This window comes from Topomyia yanbarensis, chromosome 3 (genome assembly GCF_030247195.1).
Source record: "Topomyia yanbarensis strain Yona2022 chromosome 3, ASM3024719v1, whole genome shotgun sequence".
Taxonomy (NCBI): domain Eukaryota; kingdom Metazoa; phylum Arthropoda; class Insecta; order Diptera; family Culicidae; genus Topomyia; species Topomyia yanbarensis.
The window spans coordinates 177,646,914-177,666,672 of record NC_080672.1 but is presented as its reverse complement, the minus strand read 5'-3'; the positions used below and the strand labels follow the sequence as shown (position 1 = coordinate 177,666,672).

The window sequence follows — 19,759 nt, the reverse complement described above, 5'->3', positions numbered from 1 at the left end:
GTTGTAAGCAATGAAGTGCTAAGTAAATTTCCAATATAGAAGTTTCCTTTATGGAAGTATGGTTCTTAAATAAATGCTATGGAAACTTTACCCTCCTGCGTAAGTCGAGACAGATTGATAGTTGCTGTACGTTTATGCTGAAGTATGATTTGTGCTATTCTAACCATTGTTGATTAGAAAAATGCACATTTCATTTCCAACATATAATGCACAACAACTAGGATACTAAGCAAGTTGGGATGTAAACGCATGTACCGTGAACCGGGGTGACATTGATCAATTTTCGAAGTAATCAGCACATAGTTTTAGACGCAACACATTTTTTTCTAGTTTAGTATTTTTAAACCATGTACTGATGTATGAGGAACAATATTAGGCAATCCATGAGACGTTTCTGATCAGCTGATTATTTCTAGTTTACTTCTTCTGACGTTACTCCGAGGGATGCGACGTCCGACAATGTCGTTGATTCGATCCAACATCAAACGAATCGGACTAACGAAAGACGTTTGTCGGACGCGTTTGTCTGTTCGCAGGAGTAGACTTGTTGACAGAACCCACCGCTGAATTGTCAAACGAACGTCTAATGGATTTCCTAATTGGATGGCTTTATCTGAATTTGTTCGCCTACTATTATTTTTGCAAAAAATATTTCAATTCGAAGTCCGTTTTTGAATTTCGGGGTGACATTGAAAGCCTGCATGTTCACACACATTAAGTTCTTGATGTCAATGTTTTCCATTCAAATGTTTGTTTAAACTAATTCTGAAAAGATATCCATTGTTGTATAGCTGTTAATTGGTATTGTACAAAGTATTTCCATATACAGTAAAATTTGAGTAAACAAAATTCGTATAATTCGAGTCCGACAAGAACAAAATAATCTGAAAACATTTCAACTGTTAAATTTGTTTTATTTGAGTGGTTCATCAATTATCATAGAGTTTCATCCATTTTAACACGTTGGAGTATTGAATATAAAAGAAATATTGCATATTTAATCTTGAAATAGTTTAAAATAATTGCGAACTAGTTTCACAAGAAAATGCTTTTAAAATAAGCAAGCTTTTAAAAACCAATTTGGCACATCCGACTTTAAAGAAAAATAAAAACTCGCTCGGATTTTATTACTCTTGCTAAAATCTAGGACTTATTTGTTGTATAAAAAATAGACAATTTACGAAGAAACCCCAAAATTAGGTAAAATAAAATTTCGGTTTTTGTAGGTTCTATTCCCAAAAATTTAACACTATACTCAAAAAGTGTATCTAATTAGTATTTTTTAAGTTTAGAGTACAACTCATTTCAAATTTAAATTATTGGGTAGACTATTCCCAAGCAACCAGAAGTTCGGATAATACTTAAAAAGCACGCTTTAAAGTTCACATAAAGTTCTTGACGAACTTTCAAGCTGCTTAAGCTTGAATGAATCTTGAAAGCTGCTTAAGCCTCTATTAGAACATAAAACTATCGCAAAATTACTTAAAACGAGAAGCTTATGCAGCTCCCTTATACGAACTTTTGGTTGCTTGGGTTCAGATTAAATAAGCAATCTACGAAAAAAGTTTTGAGTGATCAAAGTCACCTCAACGATCAAAGCCACCCCAGTTTGCGGTACCCATATCAGGTTTAAATGGGACACGATCATTTGATTCCCACTATTCACGAAGAAAATAATGGTCCACTGTGTCAGAGATTCACATAACACAGTAAGGGCAAAACTCAAAATTCTCCGTGCACGACTAGCATATTTTAGACCCTCCAGCCATCAAGTCCTCGGCACTGAACTATACCTACTTTCAGTTGTCTCCTACGATATGGGACCATGAACCCAGTGGCTCAATACTTAGCCGGATACCATACGGCCTCTGGGCAGGTTCGTTTGTACACATCGAAATTTGAGCATCGAAACCCAGCAAAACTTCACCGAACAGCCGAAAATCTCAGCAAACCCCCAGCCAATAAAAAGTCATCAAAATAATGCCGATCGTCGGCGAAATAATTTCGGTGTGTAGAGCGAGAGTTCCGTTGCGCAAGCATAGCACGGGTCGCATGATACTATGGATTTTCACCACGGGAACAGGTATAATCCTTAGCTGAAACAACTACTACCGACACTACACGGTTTATCTAGGGTGTTCGGAGAATAACCACAAAATTCGCATTGTCGTTGGCTGTCTTCGACACAGCCACGCGATTATTTCCTACGAGATTTTATGTGTGAATATCGCGTTATAGGACTTAATAACAGACTCGAGTTTGACTGTCGATGACCTTATTAAGTATGAGGTTGGTCATTTTAAAGCTTATTTTTTTTTATTTATTTATTTATTTGATTTATTTTATTCATGTAACGTAAGACATTTTGCTTTGTTTATTGTTACAATTTGGTGAAAGAATTCAAGCATATCAATTAATTTCTATTCTCAAATACGCAAAAGTACATTTTTTGTAAGCGTTCAGTATCACTTGAAGAATCGTCCATCAGAATCGTTTCATGAAACCAGATTCCTATTAGTAGATTCTTTAAAAGGGTCCGTGGAAGACCAATCCATGTTCTTGTTCGAAACATCTTGGCTCACTGCGATTCACTATACAGAACTATCACTTTTTAAAAACAGTAGCAATCAAAATTTAATGATATTTATCGTCCCATACTCTCACCCTATTCTCCAATCAGATTTTCCAGGATTCATTTTTTTTAATTCAGTCGACAGCAGAAAAATATGTAAATAAATATATTTAAAAATATAGGATCACAATGAAATACAAGAAGCTTGAAGAAAAGTGCAGTTTAAAATGATTGTTCGTGTTTCTTGCCCAGAAGATGAAGGCTCGAAACGTTGGTGATAGACGCAATAAAATATTATTGTAAGAAATCCGTGACCAAACGCTATCTCTTATTACTTTAAATATAAGGTCACGGCACTAAACAGCATTTGCCATTTCTCACAGGTTCCCTCCCCCTTTCTCACTCTCACTCACACTTACTCTCTCTCCCTTCCTTCGTGTTCGCGGTAACTGTCACGACTCACATATTTCTTGCTGTTTCTCTATCCATTTCTAAGTTGTGTGATAAGATCTTCTGATAACCTGAAATTTTTATTAATGTCCAATCATGTGTGTAATATAATTGTGGAGGTTTGAGAAGACAATACTATTTTTTGTCTGCCGTTACTCTGTAAAAAGATTTTTGCATTTTAGTGTATGAAAACAAGCTTAATATTGCATCCTACTTGGTAAATAAATTATTTTATAGTCCTGAGAAAATTTGCAAAATGTTTGTATTATGAGAATAAACGTTCACACCCTCAACTTGAAATGTTTAACTATGGGTTGGCAGGCGACCAAAATTAGAAAACTACATCAACTCTAATTTAATTCAGTTCTATTCAGAGCTTTTATATACACTAATTTATATTAAGAAAAATATTTGACTTAACTGCGTAATATGGATGTTTGAAGATGAACATTTTAAGAAGAGACATTCCACATGCGTTATTTAAACTTTTTATATCTGAATTGAATTTTAAATGAATCGTATGCTCAAATATGTCATGTGAAAAGTAAGAACATTTTTTTTGTGATGAAATTATTGAAAATGTATATTCATTGTATTGGTATGAACTACAGACACTTTATACACAAGATAGCGAAGAGTCCAAAATTGCAGCCAAACGGACTGTCAAAAAGTGCAGCCAAACGAGCATGAAGGTTTTGAGAGGGGAAGTACTAGAGGAAGCCCATGCAAAGCTTATGGGAGCTTCCGTGATACCAGTTTACATGTATGGTTTCTAGTTTTACTGTTTTTCTCTCCGCAAGTCTGTTATATAAAGTGTCTGTAGTATGAACTATTATGAAGAATAACGGATCAAAGCCCAAAAATATCCACGAATTAGATCCGAGAAAAGAAGTCTCCTACAGACCCCATCCTCCATGAGGGATACAAGTAAAATGTTTCTTCTATCTTATCGTTGTCCATTTTTGCTCTATACTAAATAAAATTCAGTTGATGTTTCAATGACAGTCACAATTAGTAGAGAGGCTTTGGATGTACTGTGTACTGAAACGTTTGATCTGACTACATTTTTGTCATACACATTACTGTGTAACAACAAGTGAACACGAAGGTACCATTTTCATGACCAATGTAACTAGAAACTATTCGCAGAAAATTAAGACTTGTAATGTCAAGCATGCCCATACATCAAGAGCAGTTTTATATCAAGTGACACTTTCAATGGCGCTTGCGTTTCCAACAAATTAAATACTTATCCAGAAAATTTGAACCATTTCTTTTTCGTAGTATTGGTTTGTATAGGACTCATTTATCCATATTTCCTGAACGAGAATTCCGAACGAAACAATATACACTTAGACTGGATCAATTTTCGACTTTTTGCTCCACCAGGCTCTACTGATTCCTTTTATGGCCCTTAGTAATTGTGCAAATTTTGGTACCGATCGATTGTGTCTACGGACCCTCCAAAAATTTCAAAGTTTATATGGAAATTAGTATGGAAAATAGGGTTAAATTGAAAATAAATTCTTGAAAAATCACCTCATCAATCAATTCATGAGAACACTATATATTTCTAAAGGTATTCGTCTACTGAACACATTCGTGGAACATTGTATGTTTGTGAAAATTCGTTGAGAAAAGTTATTAACTAAAGAAGCAGCATGACTTCAAAACAAGTGGATTTTATTATTAATCATAGCAACCCTGTTTGAATAGCTGCATCTGCCATACGGGAGCGGTGGGTGATAAGCCTAATTTACACTTGTATAACGATGGAGCTATTCGAACAGGGTTGCTATGATTAATAATAAAATCCACTTGTTTTGAAGTCATGCTGCTTCTTTAGTTAATAACTTTTCTCAGCGAATTTTCACAAACTTACAATGTTCCACGAATGTGTTCAGTAGACGAATACCTTTAGAAATATATAGTGTTCTCATGAATTGATTGATGAGGTGATTTTTTAAGATTTTATTTTCAATTTAACCCGATTTTCCATACTAATTTCCATATAAACTTTGAATTTTTTGGAGGGTCCGTAGACACAACCGATCGGTACCAAAATTTGCACAACTACTAAGGGCCATAAAAGGAATCAGTAGAGCTTGGTGGAGCTAAAAGTCAAAAATTAAACCAGTCTTACACGCTATAAGGATGACTGGAAAGAGAGTACATCATTATCACCTGAATGCACGGCTTTTGTTCTATAGACATGGCCTAGAAACTTCACACTATTTACATCAATGCAAATGAAAATTTTGAAAATTCTACCTGTCTCATTCACGAATCGTATTCTTTCTCGGTCGCTCACTGTTTAAGGGGTTTGAAAGCATATGTCACCTTGTCTTACTTTACTATTTCCAATTGCGCATATTTACGTATTCTGCAGAGAAATCTTTTTTTGGGAATATGTGACCAAAATGACAACTTTGTATTCCAAAAGAAATTGAACGTTCCATGTTCCTGATAACTAATTAAGGTCCATCAATAAGGTAGAAACACCAGATAATCTTAAACGACGCCACCAAGAAAAGAACAACATTTGATTCATTTGATTTATTTGATTCATTTGATTCTATTGATTCATTTGATTCATTTGATTCATTTGATTCATTTGATTCATTTGATTCTATTGATTCATTTGATTCATTTGATTCATTTGATTTATTTGATTCATTTGATTCATTTGATTCATTTGATTCATTTGATTCATTTGATTCATTTGATTCATTTGATGCATTTGATCCATTTGATTCATTTGATTCATTTGATTCATTTGATTCATTTGATTCATTTGATTCATTTGATTCATTTGATTCATTTGATTCATTTGATTCATTTGATTCATTTGATTCATTTGATTCATTTGATTCATTTGATTCATTTGATTCATTTGATTCATTTGATTCATTTGATTCATTTGATTCATTTGATTCATTTGATTCATTTGATTCATTTGATTCATTTGATTCATTTGATTCATTTGATTCATTTGATTCATTTGATTCATTTGATTCATTTGATTCATTTGATTCATTTGATTCATTTGATTCATTTGATTCATTTGATTCATTTGATTCATTTGATTCATTTGATTCATTTGATTCATTTGATTCATTTGATTCATTTGATTCATTTGATTCATTTGATTCATTTGATTCATTTGATTCATTTGATTCATTTGATTCATTTGATTCATTTGATTCATTTGATTCATTTGATTCATTTGATTCATTTGATTCATTTGATTCATTTGATTCATTTGATTCATTTGATTCATTTGATTCATTTGATTCATTTGATTCATTTGATTCATTTGATTCATTTGATTCATTTGATTCATTTGATTCATTTGATTCATTTGATTCATTTGATTCATTTGATTCATTTGATTCATTTGATTCATTTGATTCATTTGATTCATTTGATTCATTTGATTCATTTGATTCATTTGATTCATTTGAATCATTTGATTCATTTGATTCATTTGATTCATTTGATTCATTTGATTCATTTGATTCATTTGATTCATTTGATTCATTTGATTCATTTGATTCATTTGATTCATTTGATTCATTTGATTCATTTGATTCATTTGATTCATTTGATTCATTTGATTCATTTGATTCATTTGATTCATTTGATTCATTTGATTCATTTGATTCATTTGATTCATTTGATTCATTTGATTCATTTGATTCATTTGATTCATTTGATTCATTTGATTCATTTGATTCATTTGATTCATTTGATTCATTTGATTCATTTGATTCATTTGATTCATTTGATTCATTTGATTCATTTGATTCTTTTATTTCTTTTGATTCATTTGATTCATTTGATTCATTTGGTTCATTTAATTCATTTGATTCAATTGATTCATTTGATTCATTTGATTGCAAACTAATAAACGAGATCTGCAAATTAATGAATGATTCAACAGTGACATGCGTAAGAAATGTCTCATCTAACTGCTAGGTGGATTAAGTTGGTTTTTTATATTCATTTTGTTAATTTTATACATTATTTGATTTCCCATTGACATTCATTTTATTGATTTTGTATATTTATTTCATTCGCTGTTACATTCGTGCAGGACTCGAAACTATGTTTACTCCATCTCTAATTGGCTGCGTACTTCGTCTTAGTTCTGCAAACTAATGAATGAGCAAATAGTGATATGCATGAGAAATGTCTCATCCCACAGTTAAGTTTTACAACACAAATTTGCGAAATTCGATCCATTGGCTTCAAGCAATATTGCCAACATAATTTAAATGATATTATTCTACATGTGGTTGTATGGTACCTTGTACCCGAGCAAAGTGCAACATCAAAATTACAGCAAATAGACAACATATTTTGATATCAAGCATAAAATTGAAATCTTATTTTGATATCAGTTTAAACTTTTTCAGATACGACATCATATTTTGATCTCATTTTGATGTGCTTACATTTTTAGAAAAACATGTTTGTTTCTATTTCTTCGACAAAAATCAAAATGATTACTTATTTTGTTATCAATGAAATATTTCACCATCTCAATGAGTTTTCAATTTGCTTTCACTGATAGCATAAATAGTTTTCTGTTTGATGTCATAGTGCAATTTTTCTACTTTCAATTTTGATCTTTTAACCGTTAAAACGACCAAAATGATAACAACCTGAGCAATCATTCCCTACTACATCACAATATCAAGTTTAGTTCTCAATTTGTTATCAGACTCTGCTCGGGTAGTAAGCAACCAAAAAATAATAATTTGTACTACCAAGTCGCTTAAATTATCTCAGATATTGTGTAACATTTTAGATAAAATAAAAAAGAACAAACCTGAAATGTTCATGACTTTCGTTTTCCAGCTGCGAAGAGATTAAGTTTGACTGATCCTTGTCGGTACTTGACGGATATAACGATCTGAAATGCATAAACGTTATTTTATTTAAAAAAATTCATAACAGCTTTCGATTATTTATAGATATGTATGCAAAACTTACTTGATTGGACAATCCGCTAGTACCAATGATTCCAAATTTGGAAACAGTCGTCCTACCCGGCATATTTCGCTCCATGCACTGATATGGTTGCCGGTTAAGTGAAGTTTCTTCACACCAAGGTGAGCCTCGGTTTTCTTATACAAAGAACATTCGGAAGAAGTGCGATTTTGACGTTGACTAGATTGGGCAGTTTCTTCGCATTGGCAAGTTAGATTATCACTTCTTGCTTCGGAACTTTCAGTTTCACTCTCACTGTCATAGATGACAGTGTCGATCAGCACATGGGTGTATTCGTTAAGGCTTAAGTGAAGCTCTTCAAGCACTGGTAGCAATTGCAAAAGAGTCTCCACCCCATACCATTCAAGTTTTGTATTGTTTAGCACCAAACTGCGAAGTCGCTCCATTTTACAAGGTTGGGGATTTTCAATAGGACTGTTCAACCGATTTAAGCTAAGGTTTACGAATTCAACACGGGGCATGTGTGAGAGAATTCCAAAAACCTGAAATGATAAAACAATGAACACGCAATATAATGTATGGATTTCATCATCTCTTACCTCATCCCAATTTTCCAGTTTATTTTGAGCTAGATCCAGTTCCTTCACAGTACAGCATTTTCGGCGCAAGTCCTCTGGTTCGCCAGCTTTGTCAATGTTGCAGTCGTTAAGGATTAGCAACTCCGGCACACTGATTGAAAATAAAATAAAATTAATACTTCGCAGGATTATATGCACTCAAAGCATATCTAATAGCACGAGATTAAATCATGAAAAAATTTGATTGAACGGGCCGCAACACCCGTTTAGCACAAATCATTTTTGTTGAGAGATTCAAAGAAGGGTCCTGGTTTCCCAGGACATGTCCTGGTTTTGCATTGACTGTCATGGTGTTCTGGGAAGTCGAGGAAAATGCTTGATTTGTCCTGGTTTTTCTCCTGTAAGCCTAATATATTTCTATTTATTCAGTCTTCACTATGCTCCAGACCCCAGTAACGACCGACCGCAACCATAACTGCAACGTATACTCATCCCCAATCGGAATGCGACAAACAAAACTTAATATAGTCGAATCTCCCAATTGTACCTTCCGATGGTTTTTTTTAATCTCTCAAGAGTGCCTCATCAATATCGATGAAACAATTGGATTGAATGACGATTTAAGCGCTTCTTCTCGGCTTAATCCGGGACCCGAAGAATTCCCTTTTGTACCTCTAAAAAGACACATCGGCATTTTCGTGCTTCTGCTTCTACTTGAGTTCTCTTGCTAGTGGCTTTTTTCGCCTTACTGGAAATCCATTCCATAAAAAGAAAAATAGCACCTAATCAGTCGCTCTGCTTGTCAACAGTGCAGTGAATCAAACGAAAGTTTCTACCTAAAGTCTGCTGTCTATATGTAAAGTGCCAGTATTATAAACAAGCAAAGCAATCGAATAATAAATTTCGTTCCAAGCCAGTGTGAACAATAAAGCACCGTTACTTTCATCGATGCGAAATCGATCATTCATTTCAAGATGTTTGAAACTGAACAGCAAAATTCAACAGCAAATTTACAAATGCAGTATAGACTGACGGAAGTCGTCGTTATACAAGCTAACCACACTCGTTACTAATAACGTTTAAAACTTTGGCTATAACGGAATGCTACGATATGGAAGACAACATGCAATACGTCATTGAGCATGAAAATGTTAGGACCAAGATACCCGTTTATATTGACAATGATAAGATTGATATGCGTCTGCACGATCTACACCTGGGTACTATTAATAAATTTATTACAACCATCATGTCGGAACACGTAACGGTGGAATCCTTTAAGTTAGAAACTTGGAGAAAATTTAGGTATTTCCAACGGTTTTTGTTTCGTGAGAATGCGAGTGACCTATTCCTTCAGATCTGAACGTTCAATTCAAAGCAAAACGCGTGACCAAGTCTCAAATCACGCTGTGCACGTATGAAGGACAGACCCCTGTGTGCCCTACGTTGTTACACCAGAAGACACACTACGAGAAACCATGTACACAAACCTCTAACGAAGCAATATCAACTGCAAGCATACCCATCACACAGCCCTTCATCAACATCAAGTAAATCACAAACCACCGGAGTTGCAGCTCAGGCACCAACGAATACTGGAACAACAGAACGTACGCACAGCGTGAACGATCATTGCACAGTGGTCCGAATCCAGAATTTAGGATGACAAAAACATTTGTGACTAAACTACTAGCTCTAGAGATTTCATGTCTTCGGAACAAATAATCTGTGTCAATTGAGGCATCTTTTGAGGTGGGTGAAATTAGGGTGGTCCTTATTGTTTGTACGATCTGAAAATTATTTTCGAAATAAGAAGAGATAGAACAATGAAGTGTTCCGTAAAATTGTAGTACAACCTTTTTCAAGCAACTTTGCTGAGAACGTCATATTTGTAACTTTAATGGTTATAATTTTACAGCTATTAAAATGTTGTGAGATAGGGTAGCCCTAACAAAATCAGTTTTTTCGTTATAACTTTTTAAATAATTTTTTTCCGTCAATAGCGTCTTCACCAAAGTTTTTGAGCTTATTGAGACGAATATTATTTATATAGACATATTTGAGATAGCTCATTTAGTTCAAAAGTTATGAGCATTTTTAGCAAAAAAAACACAACCTTTTCAAATGTTGATATCTTAAAATGGAGCAAGTGAAATTGATTTCTTCTTTTTGCATTCGAAAGACCACAATTGATAGTATGTTTTATGAAAAAAATCTCAGAGGTCATTTTTGTTTAACTCATTTTATTTTAGTTTGAATATTGAGAATATTACTACTTTTTGTAGCATTAAAAGTAAAACGGTCAGTGTAACCTAGCAACTATTTTTAAAATAAGATCAGATAGATAAACAAAATATCAAGTAAAACTGCCCGGGTGTGGTGAAGGGCCCACTGACATAACTCTCCGAGCTCTCGATCGAAGCAGTTCGTTTTCTGGTGCTGTGCATAAAGTGAACAAGAATAAATTGTCAGTGAAGGTCAACCATTGTTCGAGGCAGTCTTTGTTCGCCGGTGCCCAGGCTGGTGAAGTGAATACCAGAATAGCCGGAATCGCCGCTATATAAGCTAAGTATTTTTTTTTTCTTTCATTTCCCTTTCCCCGATCGATCTCTACTTCTGCCCTTTCCCCTGAATATAAGTTTCATCTCTCGTTTACACCACGTGTTATCCTCGTGCCTAAATGGCCGAGGGCGAAGTAACATTGGATGGGAATGATATTCCCATGGATATACCGGATAAACCCGAAATTACTCCCTCCCCTGATTCCCCCAGTCCTCCCCGTATTAAAACATACCCAGCCAGTTCGACTGGACCCTGGGTGGTGTATTTCCGGCCCAACACGAAATCGCCCAATATTCTAGAAATCTCACGGGAGCTGACTGCCAACTACCCGTCCGTGGCTCAGATAACACGTGTTCGAGCTAATAAGATACGCGTTATAGTAAATGACCTCGACCAGGCAAACCAGATTGCTCGCAGCGAGCGTTTTACGAAGCAATTCAAAGTGTATGTGCCTTGTAGAGTTGTGGAGATCGATGGGGTCGTCGCCGAACCGGGTCTAAAGTGCGAAGACCTGTTGAAGTACGGGGTTGGCTGCTTTAAGGACCCTTCACTTCAAAAGGTGAAAATTCTGGAATGCAAGCAATTGTATTCCGCAAAAACTGAAGATGATAAGACAACTTATTCTCCGTCAGACTCGATTCGGGTGACTTTCTCCGGATCTGCTCTTCCCAACTATGTCCTCCTGGATAAGGTTCGCCTACCTGTTCGCCTATTTGTACCGCGGGTAATGAACTGCAGCAATTGCAAGCAACTGGGCCACACAGCCACTTATTGTGGCAATAAAAAACGGTGCGGCAAATGCGAGGGAGAGCATGAGGATGACGCTTGCGGTGGAGAAACTGAGAAGTGTATTTACTGCGGGGGCCCTCCGCATGCTCTTAAGTCATGCCCGGCGTACAAGCAGCGCGGGGATAAAATTAAGCGCTCCCTTAAGGATCGCTCGAGGCACTCTTATGCAGAAATGCTAAAGAATGCTTCGCCATCTGTCCCTTCCGAAAATTCCTTTGCTCTTTTGGCTGGCGTTGAGCAAGAATCTGACGACCCACAAGAGGGAACATCATTGGTTAACCCAGGGGAATCCAGGAAGAGGAGAAATCTAGCCTCCCCTACATTGCCTCGTAAGGGTGCCAAGGTGTCGTCCACTCAGAGTGCGCCAACCGCAATCAATAAATCCAACGGAAGTGATGCACAAAAGCCGAAGCAATTTGCTCCAGGACTTGGAAATATTAATTCTAACAAGGAGTACCCACCACTTCCAGGGACACCAAAAACCCCAAGTGTCCCCTTTTTTCAAACAGATACTCAGTCCAGTAGCGGACTAATGAAATTTTCTGACATAGTGGACTTAATTTTCACAGCTTTCAATGTTACTGATCCTCTTAAAAGCCTTCTGATACGTTTTCTCCCTATAGTGCAAACATTTTTGAAGCAGTTGACTACTAAATGGCCCCTCCTTGCAGCGATCGTATCCTTCGATGGCTAAGTCATCGAACGAGGTCACCGATTCGATCACTGTTCTACAGTGGAACAGCAGAAGTATCCTCCCGAAAATCGATTCCTTTAAATTTTTACTAAATAGTTTAAAATGTGATGCTTTCGCATTATGTGAAACTTGGTTAACTTCCGATATAAATCTCAACTTCCACGACTTTAATATAATTCGTCTGGATCGAGAAAACCCCTATGGAGGAGTACTTTTGGGGATCAAAAAGTGCTATTCTTTCAACCGAATTGACCTCCCTTCGACACCAGGCATTGAAATTGTCGCTTGTCAAGTTTTAATCAAAGGTAAAGACCTTTGCATTGCTTCCATCTACATTCCTCCTAGAGCCTCGGTAGGGCACCGAACGCTTTGTAATATCACGGAATCCTTACCGGCACCGCGGCTAGTTCTGGGAGACTTTAACTCGCACGGTACGGTATGGGGTTGTCTTCATGATGATAATAGATCAACATTAATCCAAGATCTTTGCGATAATTTCAACATGACCATCTTAAACACGGGAGAAATGACGCGGATTCCTACACCACCAGCACGCGCAAGCGCGTTGGATTTATCTCTATGCTCGACTTCGCTACAGTTAGATTGCATGTGGAAGGTGATCCCTGATCCCCACGGTAGCGACCATTTGCCTATCGTGATTTCAATTGCTAACGGTTCAAGACCATCGGAAACAATCAATGTATCGTATGACCTCACACGGAACATTGATTGGAAGAGTTACGCGACCGCGATATCCGTTAAAATCGAATCCACTCAAGAACTTCCTCCGGAGGAAGAGTACAGGTTTTTGGCTGGCTTGATTCTCGACAGTGCGAATCAAGCTCAGACTAAACCAGTACCCAGCGCGAATACCCATGGACGGTCTCCCACCCTGTGGTGGGATAAAGAGTGCTCAGAGCTGTACGCGGAAAAGTCCACTGCATATAAGGCCTTCCGGGAAGACGGGTTACCCGCTAGCTATCTACAGTACGCGTCGTTAGAAAGGCGAATGAAGAGTCTAATGAAAGCCAAAAAACGTAGTTATTGGCGCCGGTTCGTCGACGGGTTAACGAGAGAAACAGCGATGAGCACTCTTTGGGGTACGGCTCGACGTATGCGTAACCGTAATAGTACCAACGAGAACGTGGAATATTCAAACCGTTGGATATTTGCTTTCGCCAAGAAGATCTGTCCGGACTCTGTCCCGGTACAGAAAACGTACCGCGCCGCGTCTCCTCACGATACCGCGAACGAAACACCATTTTCGATGGTGGAGTTCTCACTTGCTCTCTTATCATGCAACAATAACGCCCCAGGGTTAGACAGAATCAAATTCAACTTGCTGAAGAATCTACCTGACACTGCAAAAAGGCGCTTGTTGAATTTATTTAACAAGTTTCTTGAGGGTAACATTGTCCCTCATGACTGGAGGCAAGTGAAGGTCATCGCCATCCAAAAACCAGGAAAACCAGCCTCCGACCACAACTCATATCGGCCGATTGCAATGCTGTCCTGTATTCGGAAGTTGTTCGAGAAAATGATCTTGTTTCGCCTCGACAATTGGGTTGAAGCAAATGGCTTACTGTCAGATACACAATTTGGCTTCCGCAAAGGCAAAGGGACGAACGATTGCCTTGCGTTGCTTTCTACAGAAATCCAAATGGCCTATGCTAACAAAGAGCAGATGGCATCAGTCTTCTTGGATATTAAGGGGGCTTTTGACTCAGTTTCTATCAACATTCTGTCAGAGAAGCTGCACCAGCATGGTCTTTCACCAATTTTAAATAACTTTTTGCTAAATCTGTTGTCTGAAAAGCACATGCGTTTTTCGCATGGCGATTTAACAACATCGCGATTTAGCTACATGGGTCTTCCCCAGGGCTCATGTCTAAGTCCCCTGCTCTACAATTTTTACGTGAATGACATTGACGATTGTCTTGCCAATTCATGCACGCTAAGGCAACTTGCAGACGACGGGGTGGTCTCTGTTACAGGGCCCAAAGCTGCCGACTTGCAAGGACCATTACAAAATACCTTGGACAATTTGTCTGCTTGGGCTCTTCAGCTGGGTATTGAGTTCTCCACGGAGAAAACTGAGTTGGTTGTTTTTTCTAGGAAGCGTGAGCCGGCGCAACTCCAGCTTCTATTAATGGGTGCAACGATCAACCAGGTTTTCACATTTAAATATCTCGGGGTCTGGTTCGACTCTAAAGGTACCTGGGGATGTCACATTAGGTATCTGAAACAGAAATGCCAACAAAGGATCAATTTTCTCCGAACAATAACTGGAACATGGTGGGGTGCTCACCCAGGAGACCTGATCAGGTTATACCAAACAACGATATTGTCGGTGATGGAGTACGGGTGTTTCTGTTTCCGCTCTGCTGCGAACATACACTTCATCAAACTGGAGAGAATCCAGTATCGTTGCTTGCGCATTGCCTTGGGTTGCATGCATTCGACCCATACGATGAGTCTCGAAGTGCTGGCGGGCGTTCTTCCGCTAAAAAATCGATTTTGGGAACTCTCATATCGATTGCTCATCCGATGCGACATTCTGAACCCGTTGGTGATTGAAAACTTTGAGAGGCTCGTCGAGCTTAATTCTCAAACCCGATTTATGGCCTTGTACTTCGACTACATGGCACAGAGCATTAATCCTTCTTCATATACTCCCAGCCGTGTTCGTTTCCTAGATACTTCTGATTCTACTGTATTCTTCGACACATCCATGAAGGAAGAGATTCGTGGAATCCCGGACCATATACGCCCGCAAGTGATCCCCAATATATTTTATAATAAATTCCGAGAAGTCGACTGTGACAAAATGTTCTACACTGACGGATCAAATCTCGATGGGTCCACTGGCTTCGGTATCTTCAACAATACTATCACCGCTTCATTCAAGCTCAATAATCCCGCTTCAGTTTACGTCGCAGAGTTAGCTGCAATTCAGTACACCCTTGGGATCCACAGATCACTACTTCATCATTTCGGACAGCCTCAGCTCCATCGAGGCTCTTCGTGCGATGAAGCCCAAAAAGCAATTCCCATATTTCCTGGGGAAGATACGGGAGTCCTTGTGTACGTTATCTGAAAAATCTTATCAAATTACCTTTGTTTGGGTCCCCTCTCATTGCTCTATCCCGGGCAATGAAAAGGCCGACTCATTAGCAAAGGTGGGCGCATTAAATGGTGACATATACGAAAGACCAATCTGCTTCAACGAATTTTTTAGTATTTGTCGTCAGAGGACACTCAACAGTTGGCAAACCTCGTGGAGCAATGGTGAACTTGGACGATGGCTACATTCCATTATCCCAAAGGTATCAACGAAGCCTTGGTTCAGGGGGATGGATGTGGGTCGGGATTTTATTCGTGTAATGTCCCGACTTATGTCCAACCACTACACCTTGGATGCGCATCTGCGGCGTATTGGGCTTGCGGAGAGTAGTCTGTGCGCTTGTGACGAGGGCTATCACGACATCGAGCACGTTGTCTGGGTATGCGCCGGGTACTTGGACGCCAGGTCTCAGTTAAAGGATTCCCTTCGGGCCCGAGGTAGACCACCCAATGTCCCAGTCCGAGATATACTGGCAAATCGTGATTTCCCCTATATGTCCCTTATTTATACTTTCATAAAAACGACAAATATCCCAATTTAGCCCCTCTCTTTTTATTTCTCGTTTTAGAAGCTTTCTCTTGCCTTGTGGGACCGATCAGCTCCAGACTGCAACTATGTAACCGCCGTCGCACTTACCACTACGGAAACTGAAGCGAGAGCGACTCAAGGTCCGATGACTTTTGAAGGATTCCCCGCGGGTCCGAAGAATACCATCCGCCAATCCGACCTACTAGACTGAGGCGGTAATCTTTCGCTGATCTCCCGTTTGAGCGAAAGTTGCAAGTTTTGCTCTTCTCTCCCGGTCACCATCTACGCTTTCTCTCCCCTGTCCTTGATACAACTGCTTCTACAGCCCCCCTCTGAATATCTTGACCAAGCATAAGTCTCCGCTAAAAAAGTTCAAATTTGTATTCTGTATTCCTAGTTTTAAGATAGTTGTAATTTTACCTCTTTGTTAAAACTATTGTCCCCCATCTTGTAAACAGAATTGTATCCCTAGTCTTAAAACACCTGCGAATTTTCTCATAAATATTTGTTCCCACTTTTGTGTACCAAACTATATTGTTAGTTTTAAGATAACTGTAAATATTTCCTAAAAATTATTACTATTGAATTCCTTGTTTTAAAATTTTTTCATAAAAAAAATCTTTCGCCCCCTCTCTTGTATATAGAATCTTATTTCTAGTCTTAAGATAGCTGTAAAATTTTTCTTTTTTAAAAAAATATTTCAACATTGTAACCTCCTAGTTTTAAAATATACAAAATGTAAAAACAAAAGAATTTGGCACCGCCAAGCTAACGCATTTGTGCCTATCAAATAAACGAAATGAATAAAAAAAAAAAAGGGCCCACTGAGCTGTTGTTTCTAATGAAGTCGTATCAATCCGTCTGAACAGCGGAGAACGTAGTGTGATGTTTGGCTAGCCATCCTAGTCACACATATTTTAATTTACAGTACTTTGTTACCTATTTTCGGAAAATTTATGAATAAGAGAAACGAAAGATGTTAAAATCGAAAAACAGATAGGTATTCTAAAGTTAATCATTCGTAAACTTAGTACGGAAAGCTAGAGCTAGGCAGGGTCATATGGGCATGATCGAAAGGAAATGTTAAGAATCGGTGGTCGATGACGACGTTTTGAGAAGGAAACACCAAAGTTGCGTGTTGGAAAGACGACAAATCGTTAAAGAAAAGATCGATCCTTCGAATTAATAAGCCATTACCCAGTGGAGGCAATTCCAATGATGGCAACGCGACAAGAAAAGTTTTTGCTGAATGGAGTTTGTGAGATCACGGATTTGAAAGCAGATTTATTGGAACGATTAGGTATCATTCTCGCCGTTTATTATTATTATTTATTATTATCCTCTATCTCCAACCCTTCATAAACTTTTGGTACTTGGTTCGTCTATCGTCAAGCATGTTCATGTCCGAATCTTTTTCAAAAACAAAAATATCAAAAAACCAACGCAATGCTCTTGTTCAACATTAATTTTTACGTAAGAAACAACTCACTTGATGTTTTTACGTTGATTAAATGTAATGTACTGAGGACGAAAGACAATTCGTTTCCGCAGAACAACACGCGAAAACATAAACGACGTCGTAACTAATACAGCTGCTTCACGGCAACAGCCGAAATGATAGTCGTCAACGATGCTCTCTACCGTGTATCTAATTCACGCAACACGAGCTACCTCTGTAATAACATTGCAAAGATACCGCCCTATACTTATTGTACACCAGTACCTGTTTGACCCCATTCTACTCTATGTATTTCTATGGTTTTCGCGAAACTTGCGGATAGACTTATTCCTTGTTTCTAAGGCCTTTTCACTGAGGCATTAGAAAGGAGGAATAAGTCTATCGGCAAGTTTCGAGAAAACCATTCAAGAAAATTTAGCAGCGTTGCCAATATTGAAGATGTATTAAAAAAAATTGCTGCTTACTTCGGACCCTATGATCTTGTTGAAAAATAGGTCAAATAATGTTCCAGATTTTTAGATCTTCCGGATGCTACCCGGATCTTGATTACTCGTGACAAATTAACAGCATGCATGGGCCTTTCGCCGCACTTAAGCAGGGTGCTAGAAAGGTTTTCCGGTTCCCAAATGGATTCTACCAAGGCTGTGACTAAAATAATAATTCAGCGGACTTTTCGCCACATTACGACGTAGTGCTGAAAAAGTTTTCCGCGGCTCAGGCGGAACGAAATACTTCTGAAACAATTTAGTAGGACCTTTATCACACTCGGGCAGTTTTATTTGATATTTTGTTTATCTATCTGATCTTATTTTCAAAATAGTTGCTAGGTTACACTGACCGTTTTACTTTTAATGCTACAAATAGTAGTAATATTCTCAATATTCAAACTAAAACAAAATGAGTTAAACAAAAATGACCTCTGAGATTTTTTCATAAAACATACTATCAATTGTGGTCTTTCGAATGCAAAAAGAAGAAATCAATTTCACTTGCTCCATTTTAAGATATCAACATTTGAAAATGTTGTGTTTTTTTGCTAAAAATGCTCATAACTTTTGAACTAAATGAGCTATCTCAAATATGTCTATATAAATAATATTCGTCTCAATAAGCTCAAAAAGTTTTGTGAAGACGCTATTGACGGAAAAAAATTATTTAAAAAGTTATAACGAAAAAACTGATTTTGTTAGGGCTACCCTATCTCACAACATTTTAATAGCTATAAAATTATAACCATTAAAGTTACAAATATGACGTCCTCAGCAAAGTTGCTTGAAAAAGGTTGTACTACAATTTTGCGGAACACTTCATTGTTCTATCTCTTCTTATTTCGAAAATAATTTTCAGATCGTACAAGCAATAAGGACCACCCTAATAGCACCCATCTCAAAAGATGCCCCAATTGACACAGATTATTTGTTCCGAAGACATGAAATCTCTAGAGTCAGTAGTTTAGTCACAAATGTTTTTGTCATCCTAAATTCTGGATTCGGACCACTGTGCATTGTGATATGCCTACTACTTCCCAAACAACTGCCAGCACCACCGATAATAAAGTAAATAACAAAGAGCACGAATACGCGATCGTGACCCGTAGACCCCACAAGCAACTGAAGCCAGGTAATCGTGAAAGCCCATACAACATTAACAGCGAGAATAGCATGAACGAAAACGATAAACCTAGAGAAAGCGGACTAAGTGATACACGAGCAACAAGAAGCAATAAAATAAATAGATTTTCAACAAGAAATAAGATCTTTACGCAAAGTAACAAATCGCGTATGCAAGATCCGATGGATATACAATAAAATTCGATTTATATTTTTTTACACATTGCTAATATTAAAAGTTCCACGGCTCAGGTAATACATTGAGGAGTGTCGAATAAAATGCGTGTGAAATATCTAATGGACTATAAACATGCCTCCACGCCAGGACGCTGAACAGCTACTAACTGCCGAGTCTAGCATCCTACCCCAGTCAAAAAAAAATCATCGAGATGGGCATGAATTGAATTTTGTTTTCTTTCAAGTTCACGCAGGGATGT

At 37.6% G+C, this 19,759-nt stretch overlaps 1 protein-coding gene across 4 annotated transcripts in view; it reads right to left on the bottom strand.

Moving 5' to 3' along the window:
• The window catches only part of LOC131693348 (tubulin-specific chaperone cofactor E-like protein), a 150,260-nt gene that overhangs the window by 45,246 nt on the left and 85,255 nt on the right, over positions 1–19,759 (bottom strand). For all 4 annotated transcript variants that reach the window (XM_058981099.1, XM_058981100.1, XM_058981101.1 and 1 more), the window contains 3 exons: positions 8,578–8,707; positions 8,021–8,520; positions 7,857–7,940 (listed from right to left, as the gene is read on the bottom strand). In XM_058981099.1, coding sequence (XP_058837082.1) covers positions 7,857–7,940; positions 8,021–8,520; positions 8,578–8,707 — 714 coding nt within the window. The remainder of the gene's footprint in view (positions 1–7,856; positions 7,941–8,020; positions 8,521–8,577; positions 8,708–19,759) is intronic.